This window comes from Microtus oregoni, unplaced genomic scaffold (genome assembly GCF_018167655.1).
Source record: "Microtus oregoni isolate MIOR12 unplaced genomic scaffold, Mior012 000005F_ref0000423, whole genome shotgun sequence".
In the NCBI taxonomy this organism is placed as follows: Eukaryota; Metazoa; Chordata; class Mammalia; order Rodentia; family Cricetidae; genus Microtus; species Microtus oregoni.
This window is the reverse complement of record NW_024543064.1, coordinates 17,355,516-17,371,153: the sequence shown is the minus strand read 5'-3', so window position 1 is coordinate 17,371,153 and position 15,638 is coordinate 17,355,516. Positions and strand designations below refer to the sequence as shown.

The window sequence follows — 15,638 nt, the reverse complement described above, 5'->3', positions numbered from 1 at the left end:
GTCTACACGCCAAAATATATGGGGTTTAATTTTAAATGCTTTTTATACACGAGTATCACATTGTTTACATTTTAATGCATAGGGAAGGTACAGAGGTTTGCTAGAATGGACTGCGGACTCCAATTGTTTTTACCTGAAATAGAGTCTCATGACAGTGTCCTGTCACATGTGGGTTTCACCGCCACATGGCAAAGCTGCTATCTGGAAAACACGGACTAGAGCAGGGATGCAAGTCAGTGGGAGAGCATGTGCCTAGCGTGGGCAAGACCCTGAGTGTAGAACCATGGGAGGAAAGAAGGAGGGAGGGAAGGAGGAAGGGAGGGAGGGAGGGAGGGAGGGAGGGATCAAAAAAGAATAGGCCAGGGAGTGTTTTGAAAGCTATGTGTAAAGAGTATATATTGAGGGGGCTGGAGAGATGGCTCAGAGGTTAAGAGCATTGCCTGTTCTTCCAAAGGTCCTGAGTTCAATTCCCAGCAACCACATGGTGGCTCATAACCACCTGTAATGGGGTCTGGTGCCCTCTTCTGGCCTGCAGGCATACACACAGACAGAATATTGTATACATAATAAATAAATAAATAAATAAATAAATATTTAAAAAAAAAAAAAAAAAAAGAGTATATATTGAGGTCGCCACATGCTATCAGAGGCACTATAAGGTCTAGAGAAGTGGTTTCCAGCCTGTGGATCTCGACCCTTTGGGGCTCGGACAAGCCTTTTGCAGAGGTCACCTAAGACTATCAGAAAACATGGATATTGACATTATGGTTCATAGCACTAGCAAAATTACAGTTCTCATATTTCATAACTGCAACAAACTAATTTTATGGTTGGGGATCGCCGCAGCATGAGGAACAGTATTAAAGGGTCGCAGCCTCAGGAAGGTGGAGAAACACTGGTGTGGAGGCTTCAATGTACACTGTTTGGACAATCGGCCATCCTTACAGAAAAATACAATAGGCCATTCCTGTCAGTCACACATGCAGATAAAGCCAGGGAGTCATAAAGACCTAAATTCAGAGAATAAAACCTTCAAACTGTTAGTGTGCAGCAAGCGGTAAATAACTGGTATCTCTAGAGTGGGAATATTTCATTGTAAGGGGAATACCGGGTGTAGGTAGTGCTAGCCTGTGAGCTCGTCACGGAGGAGGTCCAGGCTGAAGGATCAGAAGTTCAAGGTCATCCTCAGCTACAGGGCAAGTTTGAGGCCAGCCTGGGCTACGTGAGACCCTGCTTCAGAAAAAATATGGGGTCCGGAGGCTGGAGAGATTGTTCATGCAAAAGATGCCCAGGTTTGGTTCCCAGCATCCAGATGACAGCTCACAACTGTCTGTAACTCTAGTTCTAAAGGATCTGATACCCTCTTCTGGCCTCCGTGGCATTGCATGAGCATGGGGCACAGACAGACAAGCAAAACACCCATACACATAAAACAGAAATAAATAAATCTTTTAAGTGAAAAAAATGGGGTTGAGAAAGAGATAGTCCAGTAGATAAAGGCATTTGCTGCCAAGCCTGGCAGCCTCAGTTCAATCCCCAGGGTTCACAGAGTAGAAGGAGAAAGCAGACCTGACTTCTTCAAGTTGTTCTCTGACTTCCACACGAGTGCTGTGGCCCATGCATGCATTCCCCACCCCCTACAACACACACACGCACATGTGCAATGCACACACACACATCAAGTTTAAATGTAATAATTTTTCATTAAATTTAAATTGTAAAAGAAGTTGAAAATAACCAACAATGAGACACAGTAAAGGTCCAGAGTTTATTATTATAATTAATTCAAGCATGGGGTGCTGGGGACCCCAGTCTACTCAAGCAGGAAAAGGCTATCAAAAACCCCTCCCCAGTTCATGGATATTGACAGTTCTGCACATAGCACCCCATTTTTTTTTTCAAGACAGGGTTTCTCTGTAGGTTTTGGTGCCTGTCCTGAAACTAGCTCTTGTAGACCAGGCTGGCCTCGAACTCACGGAGATCCGCCTGCCTCTGCTTCCCAAGTGCTGGGATTAAAGGCGTGGGCCACCACCGCCCAGATAGCACCCCAATCTTGATTGCATCCTGAAGTGTGCCCAAGAACAGCAAACGCCCAAAAAAGACTCAGAGATTTGTTCCCTCAGAACCGCAAGATCAATTTTGTCCGAGAGAAGGGCCTAGTGGAGGTGATCATCCAGCAACTGTCGGAGGATGACAAGGGGTCATACACCGCCCAGCTCCAAGATGGAAAAGCCAAGAACCAGATCACGCTCGCCCTGGTGGATGACGGTCAGCTGGCCCCGCCCCTCCCTGAAGCACCGGCCCCATGGGCTTGACCCCATCCTTCCCTGTTCACCCTCCGGAGTATCTGGGCTCCCAGCTCTGGGGTCTGCTGAGCGCATCCCTGCTCTCCCGTCCACCCCAGTGCCCACTCTCGGGACCTTTGCTCTCTCTCCGCTCATGCCGCTTCCTCCCGATGTATTCACAGAGTTTGACAAGCTGCTAAGGAAGGCAGACGCAACGAGAAGAGACTGGAAGCGAAAGCAGGGTAAGAGCGGTTGATCCGCTCTGAAAAATACCAACCCAGCCAGGGAAGTTTACCATGATCTTGATCTGGTCAAGCCGTGTCCTAGTAACAGAAAAAAACTTCATTTTCCCAGCCCAAGAGCCAGTGTCTCCTCAAAGTTATTTTCTTTTTTTTTTTTCTTTTTTTTTTTTTTTGGTTTTTCGAAACAGGGTTTCTCTGTGGTTTTGGAGCCTGTCCTGAAACTAGCTCTTGTAGACCAGGCTGGTCTCGAACTCACAGAGATCCGCCTGCCTCTGCCTCCCAAGTGCTGGGATTAAAGGCGTGCGCCACCACCGCCCGGCTCAAAGTTATTTTCATCTAAAGAGACCCCAGACCCCTTGCTTCACCCCGTCCTTGTCCTCATCTTGGAGACAAGGGTCTTTAGCGGTCTCCTGCCCGGCTGGTTTCCCCGATCTGACCACCAGGTGGCGCCCCGGCTCAGTCTAAAGCTTATGACTCCAGAGCATGCCCTCTCTTCCCCTGCAGGTCCCTATTTCCAGGAGCCTTTGAAGTGGAAAGTCACCGAGGACTGCCAAGTGCTTCTGACATGCAAGGCAAGTTTCCACCCCACCTCCAGCTCTGCCATCAGCCCCGTGAGGCATGACCTGTGACTCATCCCCAAGCCCAGTGGCTCTCCCTGCTTTCTCCATCCTGGAATTTATCTCCTGTGCCTGGCTGATCCCACAACTAGCAAGTGGCACACACACACACACACACGTTCATGGACACATGCACACACACATAAATATATACACACACATACATACACATATACACACATACATACACACTTGCACACACGTACATACACCCATACACATAAATACACATGTACATACTTATGCACGTACACACATACATAGACACATCCAAACACACATACACATATATACACATTCACATATTCATATACACACAAACATACACGCACATACAGACAGACACATACACACACAAACATACACACACATACAGACTAACACACACACATACAGACAGACACACATACACACACAAACAGACACACACACACACACAATGGGGGGCAGCAGGATTAGTGTGTGTTGAGACAGCCTTAAGCGAGATCTCCCAGCAGCTCCCGGGCCCAGGGGGTTGACGGGGCTTCCTGCTCATTATAACCCTCGCCAGACACTGCTCAGTGCACTCAGGGATGATTTAATGTCTCCTGCCTCACGGTCATCTGTACTGTACTACCCCACCTCACAGATGAGAAAACAAGCAGGAAAATAGCTGGACACACATAGGTTCCAGAGGCCAGGTCCCAACAAGTCACCCTAACCCCAAAGCCCGGGTCCTTTCAGCATCTTGCAGCTCCTTTGATAACATGCAGGGGGGCCCCACACCAGCATTCCTGAAGAGAAACCACCAGTGCTCAGCAAGGTCCTGGGCATACGTCGTTCCCTTAGGCCTCGGGGAGCCCTCAACACAAGGCAAAATTACTGAAATTAGCACGCCTTATGGATGACCAGACACATTCAAGACAGTATTAGTTCTAGGGCAGGAGAGGCACTCTCTGGGGTCCTTCCAGGAGGACTGCCTGGAGGAGGTGACATCTGACTCATTAAGAAGCCTAGCTACTTACTGGGAAAACAGAGCAGAAGGGACCAAGAGGCAGGAAGTAACTAGCAAAAGTCAGGATCCAGAGGCCAGCAGATGAGACATGAGGCAAGAGGAAGGGACCAGAGGACTAGTGTGTGGGTCTCGGTGGGAGGAGTTGTGTTTGTAAAAAAGTTATCTGAGTTGGGTTTTTATTTTTGAACTGGAAAGTCTGATGGACTGATGGAGATCCCTCATGCCCTGTCCTCAGGTGACCAACACCAAGAAGGAGACTCGTTTTCAGTGGTTCTTCCAGAAAAAAGAGGCCCCCAGTGGGCAGTATGACCCGCAGACAGGAGCCGGACTTCTCTGCATTGAAGCAGTAAGAGCAGCGGGAGCTCCGGGTTCACCCTCATCAGCTGCACTGAGTGGAACCTGAGCAGAGCTGGTCATACAGGGACCCAGAACCCAGTCAAGATATATGCGAGGGGCTGGAGAACTGGCTCAGGCCTGGAGAGAGAGCTGGCTCAGGGCTGGAAAGAGAGCTGGCTCAGGCCTGGAGAGAGAGCTGGCTCAGGGCTGGAGAGAGAGCTGGCTCAGGGCTGGAGAGAGAGCTGGCTCAGGGCTGGAGAGAGAGCTGGCTCAGGCTGGAGAACTGGCTCAGGGCTGGAGAGAGAGCTGGCTCAGGCTGGAGAACTGGCTCAGGGCTGGAGAGAGAGCTGGCTCAGAGCTGGAGAACTGGCTCAGGGCTGGAGAGAGAGCTGGCTCAGGGCTGGAGAGAGAGCTGGCTCAGGGCTGGAGAGAGAGCTGGCTCAGGCTGGAGAGCTGGCTCAGGCTGGAGAACTGGCTCAGGGCTGGAGAGAGAGCTGGCTCAGGGCTGGAGAGAGAGCTGGCTCAGGGCTGGAGAGAGAGCTGGCTCGGGGCTGGGGCTGGAGAGAGAGCTGGCTCGGGGCTGGGGCTGGAGAGAGAGCTGGCTCGGGGCTGGGGCTGGAGAGAGAGCTGGCTCAGGGCTGGAGAAAGAGCTGGCTCAGGGCTGGAGAGAGAGCTGGCTCAGGGCTGGAGAGCTGGCTCAGGGCTCTGGGCTCTCATTGCCCTTACAGCAGACCCAGATTCCAGTTCTTAGCACCCACAGCTGTATGTGACTCCAGTCCCTGGGGATCTGACGCCCTCTTCTGGCCTCCACGGCCCCCTCTTTACACTAACATGGTGCACAGGGGTACAAGCAAACACGATACACATACAATTTTTTAAAGAGAATGTTTTTTAGAAGATAAATCCCAGAACCTGGGAATGTAGCTCAGCTGGTAAAGAGAGTGCTTGGTATGCACAAAACCTTGTTTCTGATCCCCAGCACCACCTAAACCTCGTGCAAAAGTACCTGCCTACAATCCCAAAACTGGGGAGGTGGAGACAGGAGGATCAGGTCATTGTCGACTAAATAAGGTGTTTGAGGCCAGACTTGGTTACACGAGTCTAAAACACAAAAAATTATTTATAAAATTTTTCAACTCAAAATTAACATTAAAAACCGGGACATAAGTGTTTCAAATGACAAGCCCAGTATTACTTGTTACTGAATTTTTTTTTTTTCTGTTTTGGGACCCAGGCCTGGTTCTGGGCCAACATTTGTAGCCTTAGCCTTGGGCTCGCCACTGGCTTACTCCAGCCTTACAGTTATTTGTTCTCTGTGAGCTCCCTGCCCCACTCTAGGGTTGAGGAAGGGAATGATGTCCCCCAGGGTGGCAGGTCCAGGGAAAAGCAAGCTTGGAGCTAGATTCTTCCCTAGGTCCCTCCACATAGCCCCCAGACCACTAAGGCAGGTTGGGAGAGACGTGCAGGGCTGATTCCCCACCCAGCAGGTTTCTCTGTCTGCTGCTGACTTCCAGAACCTTCTGATTGGGTGCTGGGGGCATTGGACAATTGATCACGGGTTCGAACCAGGATGAAAATGGTAAAGTCCAGGGCCTTCTCCCACACCTTGACCGGGACAACGCCATGTCAGCCTTTGTCGGCATGCGCCTCGAAAGGGGTGTGTCACTCAGTGGGTACCTAATACTCATGGATTCTTGATATAATCACCTGCCCTGCAGGGCTTTCTGGCTTTCGCCCAGTGTCAATCTCTGGGTCCCTTGTGGAACCTGGGACACATAGCAAAGACACCCCAGCTGCTTCACAGTAAACTGAGGCTCTGACTGGTGAAGTGGAAGGACAGGAGGCTCCCCAATGGGTGCAGCCATGTCTGCTCCACAAAACCGAGGCATCCCTGGTTTTCTGTCCACCCCGGTGCCCACTCTAGGAAACTTTGCTCTTTCCAGGGCCACCCCAGTAGGACTGGGTAAAGAAGAAACAGTGTGGGAGAATTGTGTTTTAGGGACAGACCTACCTCTGCCTTGGATCCTGCCCCAAAGTCTTTATGTGGAGGTGGCCTGGGTGGAAAGAACCTTTGAGGAGCCCTGAAGGAGTTGCCTTCTGATAAGATGTCACTTCTGACCTCTGCTTCTTGCTCCAAAACATGCCCCTGGGCCCAGACTGCCTTAGATGCCTTGCCCAGCGTGTGAGATGGCCAAGGTTCCATCCTCAGCAAACGTTCTCAAAAGTGCAACCAGGTTCTCGCTTCGGTGGTCATTGCTTCAGATTTGAGACTGCCAATACATGCCAGAAGGACCCCATGTTCTGATCCAAAGAAAACATGCTTCCTTCTGGGGAACTTGCAGGGGACTTGCATCAGGGCCTCAGGGAGATCGCAAAGCATGGTGGAGAGTTTGTGTCTTCTGCAGACAAACTCTGCCCAGGCTGGACATGATGAGCTGGGCTGGGCTCCAAGGAATCCCTAGGATTCCAGATAGGGTGTCCATTTCTACCTTCAGTGCACATACACACTTGTGCGTGTGCACACACACACACAGACACACACACGTCCTCCCATACAAGCTCTCACACACACTCACACCCTCACAGATTCACATATACTCACACACAGACACACATGCACATGCTCCCTACACCCACCAACGCCAGAACAGAAGCCACACGGGGTTAGGACCGGGGACCTCCTGACTTGCTGTCACCTCTCCTTCTGGAACCCCTGCACACCCTGTCATCCTCTTCTGTAGTTTTCCAAAGAAGACCAGGGACTCTACAGAGCAGTGGTGTCTGATGACAGAGGGGAAGATGACACCATCCTGGACCTCACGGGTGAAGGTAGGAGCCAATGATGTCGGAGATGGGACACGAGGCTGTGGAGAGTCACCCTGGAGCCAGCAACTAAGATTTATGGGGTCTCCATGTCACTTGGGGAAACTGGCACGGAGAAGTTAAGTGAGTTGCTCAAGGTTACACAGTAGCCAATGGCAGAAACCCGGTATGGGTGTCGCCTTGTTTTGCCACAGTCAGCTTGGGTTTGAAGACCCTGCACCCACAGAGGGTCCTTGCTGTCCTTGAGGCCGGCTGACGCATAGGATGAGAAAATTATCAGACAGCAGTATTATGCCTGATCTGTCACTCACCTCCCAAGAACTCTTCCCTTCCCCAAGTCATTCTCCAGAGCCCCCACCCTCAGGGAGGCTCTGAATTCCCTCGTCCTTCTCCAAAGCCCCCACCACCACCCCTGGACATCCCCAAAGGAATCCACCCAGCTAAACAAGCTCTGTCTTCCCCAGGCCTGGGCGCTGTCCTCACTGAGCTGGGCAGGATTGGTGGTAAGTGAGCATGCCTCTCCTCTTTGCCTTGTCCTGATGCTAAAGAGCCTCCAAGGATGCCCCCCAACAGCCTCAGCTGCGGGCATGGGTCTAGTGTCTGCCCTCGGTGAAGGGGACGAAAGCCCCTGCCCTCACACAGTCCTGTGTTCCTACCTTACTGTCCAGAGCTGCAGCAAGCAGGCTGGTCCCAAAACACACCACTCACAGGTTTGGGGGCGGGGGGTAGGGGGGAGATTGACCTTTGGCCCCTGTATCCTCAGCTCTCTCGGCAACCCCACTGAAAATCCAGGGGACTGAAGAGGGGATCCGGCTCTTCAGCAAGGTCAAATTCTACCATATGGAGTACATGAAGACTGCTTGGTTCCACAAGTAGGTTGGCCTTGCCCCAGAGCCTGTACAAGCTGAAAGGTCCCAGCACCTGCCCTGTTAGGAGTCTCCTGCTCCCCCTTCCTAGTCCTCCCACAGGTCTCAGACCCTAGGGATCAGCAGAGGGGATGCTCTCACACAGAGATGAGAGGAATAGAAGAGTTTCCCCCAGGGAAGATGGGAATGCTGGATCTGGATCTGAGGTCTCCATGACAACAGAAGGATTATGGTCCCAGAGCAGTGTCTGGAAACCATAGGAGGAAAGGATGCGGGAATCAGGACAAGCCAGTCACAGGAATGATGGTGCACTCTGCAAACCCGGGTAGCCAGTCTCAGGAGGCAGGTACAGGCAGAGAGAGCTGTGGAACGGTCTGGACAGGAACTCGGGAAGGTTTCCCCCAGATAATTTGAGAGTAGGATCTCCTGAGAGCGTCTTGTCATGTGTATGCCTCAGCCTTGTGGAGCAGACGTGACTGCACTCATTCTGTATTGACGCCTGGACTGACTTGGGCAAATCTGCAATGAGAGAGGGTGAGGGCCACGGGAAGCTTCAGGGTGATAGGGGCCCCTTTTCAGCCAGAGTTTCTGAGCCCTGTGACAATAGGCTTGGGCAACGGAACATTGGGAACATGGACTAGGTCTTCAGGGAGGAAATTTAAATGGAAAAGGGAAAGAGTTGAAACTTTGATGGTTTCTAAGTTCAAAGCAACTGGGCAGAGATGCTCGGAGGAATGACGAGGTGGGGGAGTGGCTCCCAAGGACAGGGAAGTCACTGCCCAAAGAAAGCCGTTTGCTCATTGTCCCAGCCTACATATGACATATAGAGACCCAGCTTTGGTATGAAATTGATCTATCGTGGGATTTGATGAAGGAAAGAAGGAAGGAAGGAAGGAAGGAAGGAAAGAAAGAAGGGGTGGTTGAATGCTGAATGAATACGGGGTCGTCTGATGAATGAAACACTGAACAATGGATGGGTGGATCTATAGCAACCGTCTGGTGGGTGTCACGCTTCTCATCCCCTCCATCTGAAAACAACAGTCCAAAGTGGGGCTGTGGACAGTCAGCCCACAGTCAGCCTTAGCCATCCTCTGCCTTCAAACACAGAGACAAGCGTCTGGAGAGTGGTGACCGGGTGCGGGCGGGCACCACCCTGGATGAGATCTGGCTCCACATCCTGGACCCCAAGGACTCAGACAAGGGCAAATACACCCTGGAGATAACTGCCGGGAAGGAAGCTCGGCAGCTCTCAGCAGATCTGTCTGGGCAAGGTAAGCCATCCTCCTGTCTGTCTGCTGAGAGACCTTTCTAGAAAATCACATGGGATCAGGCACCGTGGCACACATCCAAAGCCCCCACACTAGGGCAGAAGAATCCAGAGTTCAAAGCCATCCTCAGCTACATAGTGAGTTTGAGACCAGCCCATACTTGTCTCACAGCAGAGGAGGGAGTGGGGACAAGATGGCTCAGGAGTTAAAAACACTTTGTTACCTGAACCTGCAGTCCTGATTCCACATTCCAGAACCCAGGTAGGAATGGAAGACAAGGACCGACTGCATGAAGTTTTCCTCTGCCTTCACATCCGTGTACAATAATAACAATTTTTAACTTTTTAAAGAAAATTCCATGATGAGTTCAGGCAGGGAGACACATGCCTGCAATCTTGACCCTGAGGAGGTAGAAGCAGGAGGATAGCCAAGTTCAGAGTCAGATCCTTGGCTCTGCAGTGGGAACTTGTCTCAAAAAGAGAAAGAGAAAAGAAGGTCCCAGGTGTTTGGGGAAGCTCTCTCCTCCTCCAAACCTGGCACTGCCCTGGGAGAATCCTGGAAGGGGAGGGACGATGACAGTCCCCTCAGCCCTGCCCTACCTTCTTTGTCCCACAGCTTTTGACGACGCCTTGGCAGAGCACCAGAGACTGAAGTGAGTGTCCCCCACACTCTCCTTGTGAATCAGGGGTCCCATCAGGGTTGGAGGGACTGCTTGCAGGCCCCCGCTGGGAGCCCTATGTAGTTCCACCCTCCTGTCTCACCCGGTGAGAGCAGACACCTGAGACACACCTTGTTCCCATTTCTGTCTTTCAGGGCCTTGGCTGTCATTGAGAAGAGTGAGTCCCCAGTGGTCTCCTTCTTTGTGTTCCTGGCAGACTGTGGAAGTCCCAGCTCCCAGCAGGCTCTGTGGAGTTCTGGGCCCTCGCTCTGCTCCTGGGGACCCCTGGGAGCTAGCTGTCAAAAGACAGATAAGAACGTCATGGGTTAGACAGGCCCGGTGTGGGTCTGGTGCTGACCACCGGGAGCACACAAACCTTGATGGGAGCCCAAAGTCAGAGAACTGAGAGGAATGAGCCTGGGCTTTTCCAAGTCAGCCATGGAAGGGGGTGGTCTGGAGCCTGAATATGAGGCTTGGGGCAGGGGTGAGGCGATGGTGAATCTAACCCAGAAGCAGCCCCAGGTCCAGGGGTGTGACACAGCTTCTGAGCTACCCAAAAAAAACCCACTAATCCATGTTCAAATCTGCCTCACTTATGAGGTGCCCCCACCCCAGCCAGCTTCGAACAGCCCAGGGTTAAGAGTATAGCACGTAGGTATCCCTGGCCCAAAGATGGGAAATAGGGATTTCAGTGACAGACGATGGGGGCAGCAGAATCCCACAGCCTTGCCAGCCTGACAAGGAAGGGACCTAGAGGGCTATGAGCATCAAGGACACTGCAGGACCATCAACACAGAGATGTTGGTGCCCCTCCCTGCATGATGCCATTGTTCCCCACTGTCCCCAAGTGACAGGTAGGACAGGCATTGGATGTATAACGGCAACCCTGACAATCCAAGGTTCCAAGTGACCTCATAGTGTCAGCCAACCTTGGGGGAGATAGCATATCCAAAAGCCAGCCTCCCATGTGTCCAGGAAAGTGGGGATCCTCACCCCACCACCTAGTTATATGCTTGACACAAATGTCCCCTCCCATCCAGGACTCCCATAGAAGGAATTTAAACTTGACCACATGTGGTTGCTGGGTCCGCACCTTCAGCTGTGGAAAGCTGGTGCAAATTCCTGCCCACGGCAGTGTCCATCCCTGGGGCCTTCTCTGTCTGATTCCCGATCCTTCTCCCTTAGGCCCAGTAGACAGCAGGCATACGTGGCAAACATTTTGCACCTCCGGGACACAGGGTCTAGGTCTCCCCATGACATCTGGTGCAGTCTAAGGGATACATTTGACTCTCTACTTAGTAATTTATAGCCACACTGTCTTCCTGTGACCACTAGGCCCCTCCTTGGACCAGAGTCAGGGCACCCAAAAAGCTGCTGCTTTCCCTGGCCCCCTTTTGGTCTCCCACACACACACTCTTCCCCGTGGTCAGAGACAAAGTTTGTTGGGTAGATTCTGTTAGTTCCAGCCAAGAGCAATCCCATTCACCCTCTTTCTCTTGAGGACAGAGGCAAGTCACTGTCACGCCTGGGTACCACTAATCGTAGTGACCTCGACCTCATGGTAGAAGCCGCTCATATAGCGTATCTCCTACCTGTGAGGACAAGGAGCACAGGATGGGATGTTGAGGAAGGAACTGGGAGGAACTCACCCTGATACTAGCCCTCCACTCTGCGGGGAGCTGCTGGGCAGGATAGAAGCTACCAGATTTACTACTCAGCTCTTTCCATTCCAGATCGGGCCAAGGTGGTGAGGGGCCTGCCAGATGTGGCCACCATCATGGAAGATAAGGTATCGTTCCTCCCAACCCACAGCCAGCCAGGCCCTTGCCTATATTCCCTTGAGCATCCCTCCTGGGACACAGTAGAGTGGAGTGCTGTGGATTCGAGAGCCAAAGGTGACAGGCTGACCAGAAAGGTTGGGCCTGCCACAGCTGGTCAAGTGGCTCCATGAGCATATGTGTATTGGAGCCTGATGTCAGCTCCCTGTGCTCCACCCGCCTTGCCCCATCTTTACATAGTCTTGACGGGAGCCTATGATTCTGGCTTCCACAAGAGTTCAACTAAGTAACCCCCGAAAGCCATAGTGTTTTCAAGTCTTGTGTTTGCTTTCTGCTGGCTACTACTATATGTTAGTACATATCTCCGCTGAGTTTGCCTCCGAGGCAACCACTGAAAAAAGGAGTATTGATTCTGGTCGCTCTTGACAGCCAGGGAAACTGAGACCTAGCGTGGATAAGGGACTGATGAAGGTCACACAGCCTGAGGGATAGAGCTGAGGTTCATACCCCAGCAGCCCGGTTCCAGAGCCTGCAAGTTTCATTATTATGTTGTAGTATTCTGCCTTAGACCTCACTCAAGAACTTCCAAACTCAATTCACAAAGCTTTGTGTTAAAGCAATACCATCTTCAGGGATGAGAGATGGCTCAGCAGCTAAGAGCTCTGGCTGCCCTTCCAGAGGAACTAAATTCAATCCCCAGCACCCACATGGTGGCTCACAAGCATCTGTAATTCCAGTTTGAGGGGATCCAATGCCCTCTTCTGACTCCTGAGGCTCTGCACATATGTGCTGTGCATACAGACATACATACATGCAAACATTCATACACAAATTTTAAAGGCACTATCATCTGTCAGGTGGCGGCGCACACCTTTAATCCCAGCACTTGGGAGGCAGAGGCAGGTGGATCTTTGTGAGTTTGAGGCCAGTCGGGTCTATAAGAGCTAGTTTCAGAAAAGGCTCCAAAGCTACAGAGAAAGCCTGTCTCAAAAAAACAACAAACAAACAAACAAAAACCAATATACTCTTACTTGCGAGGTAATGTCACAATGACATGTATCTTACCAAAAGCAAAACTGCAGAGTGCAGGCCATTCCGGGTTGGTCACTGCTAGAGAACTGTCTAAGAGTCTACCTAAGAATTTTCCCTATAGAAGATTGAGGCTTGGAGAAAGTGGGGTTGGAATAGAACATGTCTCCCTTTATGGGTTACAACAGAGCACACGGAAGAGCTGGGAGTGTAGCTCCATTGGTAGTGTTTGCCTACCATGCACAAAGCCCTGGTTTCCACCTCCAGCACTACATAAACATGCATGCCTGTATCTCAGCACTTAGGATGTAGAGTCAGGAAGAGAGAAGTTCGAGGTCAAACTCAGCTCCCTAGCAAGTTCAGGGCCTGTCTAGGATACTGAGACCTTGTTTTTAGAACACGCAGGCAAACACACTTGTGCACACACGCAGGCACGCACGCATAACCTTTGCTCATTGCAGCTGCCTGTACTGGTAGCTCTCTGTGTGCTGGGTAAAGGTGAATGCTGAGTTCAAGTTACAGGGAAGTAAAATTGCTCTCTTCCTGTCAATCAAAACAGACCCTGTGCCTGACCTGCGTCATCTCAGGAGACCCATCCCCTGAAATCTCTTGGCTAAAGAATGACCAGCCTGTCTCCTTCCTTGACCGGTACCACATGGAGGTGAAGGGCACTGAGGTCACTATCACCATTGAAAAGGTCACCAGTGAAGACAGCGGGCGCTATGGAATCTTTGTCAAGAACAAGTATGGCTCAGAAACAGGCCAGGTCACCATCAGCGTGTTCAAACACGGGGAAGAGCCCAAGGAGCTGAAGAAGATGTAATGGGAGTAACCAGGCCCAGTCTGAGATCCACCTGCCATGGACCAGCAAGCCAGCCAGTGGGTCATAACTTAGCACAGGCTATGGGATGGGACAGGGGAAGGGACAAGGACATAACAGAGCTGGATCCAAAAGAAGAGGAGCAAAGCTTTTGTTGGGGTCCTCAGAGGACTCCAGGATGCGGGGTAGGCACTGGCCTTAGAAATCAGAAGCTGAGTCAGGCAGTGGTGGCACATGCCTTTAATCCCAGCACTCGGGAGGCAGAGTTAGGCAGATCTCTGTGAGTTTGAGGCTAGCCTGGTCTACAAAGCAAGTTCCAGGACAGCCAGAGCTACACAGAGGAACACTGTCTCAAGAGAGAGGGAGAGAGAGAGAGAGAAGAAGAAGAAGAAGAAGAAGAAGAAGAAGAGGAGGAGGAGGAGGAGGAGGAGGAGGAAGAGGAAGAGGAAGAGGAAGAGGAAGAAGAAGAAAAGAAGGAATCCGAAGCTGGAGGTATAGGACTCAGTTTCCACAAAGCTCTTGACAAGCCTTGCCTTTCTCAACCATCAGAAGGGCTTTATGAAAATCCCTTATCAATCTGTATCAGTGGGTCACAGCAGGCAGGAGGCACCTCTACTCTGCAGGGGACAGTTGACAAAGCTCACAGAGTTTGGTTGTCACAACTGGAAGTATTGGCTGGCATTGAGTAGGTTGAGACCACACGTGGTGGGGAACACTTCCGCTCCCATGGCACGGAATATATCTTTAGGACAGGACTGTCAAAGTTCTGTGTATCCCCACACACTGGAAGTATACTCAAAGTTGAGGATGGCCCTGGAGCTACAAAGGTAAACATCACTCAGGCCCCACCCAGAAACAGACTTGGGTACAGGTGACTCCGAGGCGAGGCAAGAGATAATAACAGATGACTAAATGCATCCACGTAAGGAATCTTCATTGATCAAAGGAAGTGGGCAATGGCCAATCCAGCTGGGAGATGCAGGGCTTTATAGCACCCTTCCAGACTGGGTGGGACAGTGTTGGGTCCTGAAAGGTGAATCCAGTTTGGGTGTGGAGATGGGAGAAGGACATTTCAGGAGCAGATGTGGAAGAAGCAAAGATGAGCATAGAAGAGAGTCTGTCCCAGCCTAGGTGACCTGGGAGGCCAGGCACCCCGATAATGATCGCCGGTGATGACCTTCGGGCCTTCTTCCCACATGGAGCCTGTAACGGCCCGTGACAGACACTTTGGCTGGCTTTACTCAGTGGATCTCAGTACATAGCTGGACATTCTCTGCCTTCTAGTTTCCCCTACTAAAAACGAGATGTGGGAAGGTTTATAAAATTATAGATGTTTGTTGCCCAGTCTTGGATAACTTTGGAAATTATAAAGGAGGAAATAAAAAAATTTTAAAAAACTCTATTTTCAACATCAAGAGGCAGTGCCTGCCTGTGGTTTCTGAAAGGACCTTGTAACTGAGGAACAAAATGAACCAGTCCTCTGCCCAGCAGCTGGTCACCCAGCAGGATGTGTGGGTACCTGCAGCCCCCAGAGACTCATGTTCTGGGCTGTGTGGTGATTAATGAGATCTCTGCTGAGGAGAGGTGGGCATGGGGTGGGAGGTCTTAAAAGTTTGGGAATTCATGCAGGTCTTTCTTCTATTACTAATGTTTAATTTGTGTGTGTGTGTGTGTGCACATGTGCACACCACGGCACACGTGTAAAGGCCAGGGGATGACTTATGGGGGCTGGTTCTCTCCTTCTATCGTGTGAGTTCCAGAAACCAGACCCAGGTCATTGGGCTGCAGGGCAGAGGCCTTTATCTCCTGCTCCTTCTCACCCACAAACACCTCTGGGCTTCAGAGACTTTCTGTCCACTAGCCATGGGTCTTACAAGTTCTCTTCCTTTTTCTGAGCCTCGGTTTCCTATCTATAAAACAAG

The 15,638-nt window shown here is 51.2% G+C and overlaps 1 protein-coding gene across 1 annotated transcript in view; it reads left to right on the top strand.

Annotated features, from left to right (window-relative positions):
- The window catches only part of Myom3 (myomesin 3), a 46,853-nt gene extending 32,814 nt beyond the window's left edge, over nucleotides 1–14,039 (top strand). Inside the window, exons 25-36 of the mRNA XM_041652714.1 lie at nucleotides 2,124–2,268; nucleotides 2,468–2,527; nucleotides 3,032–3,099; nucleotides 4,374–4,484; nucleotides 7,216–7,303; nucleotides 7,762–7,800; nucleotides 8,061–8,169; nucleotides 9,271–9,434; nucleotides 10,047–10,083; nucleotides 10,245–10,267; nucleotides 11,823–11,878; nucleotides 13,456–14,039. Of these exons, the coding sequence (XP_041508648.1) occupies nucleotides 2,124–2,268; nucleotides 2,468–2,527; nucleotides 3,032–3,099; nucleotides 4,374–4,484; nucleotides 7,216–7,303; nucleotides 7,762–7,800; nucleotides 8,061–8,169; nucleotides 9,271–9,434; nucleotides 10,047–10,083; nucleotides 10,245–10,267; nucleotides 11,823–11,878; nucleotides 13,456–13,719 (1,164 nt within the window). The 3' untranslated portion in view covers nucleotides 13,720–14,039. The remainder of the gene's footprint in view (nucleotides 1–2,123; nucleotides 2,269–2,467; nucleotides 2,528–3,031; nucleotides 3,100–4,373; nucleotides 4,485–7,215; nucleotides 7,304–7,761; nucleotides 7,801–8,060; nucleotides 8,170–9,270; nucleotides 9,435–10,046; nucleotides 10,084–10,244; nucleotides 10,268–11,822; nucleotides 11,879–13,455) is intronic.
- Nucleotides 14,040–15,638: the final 1,599 nt, after the last annotated feature.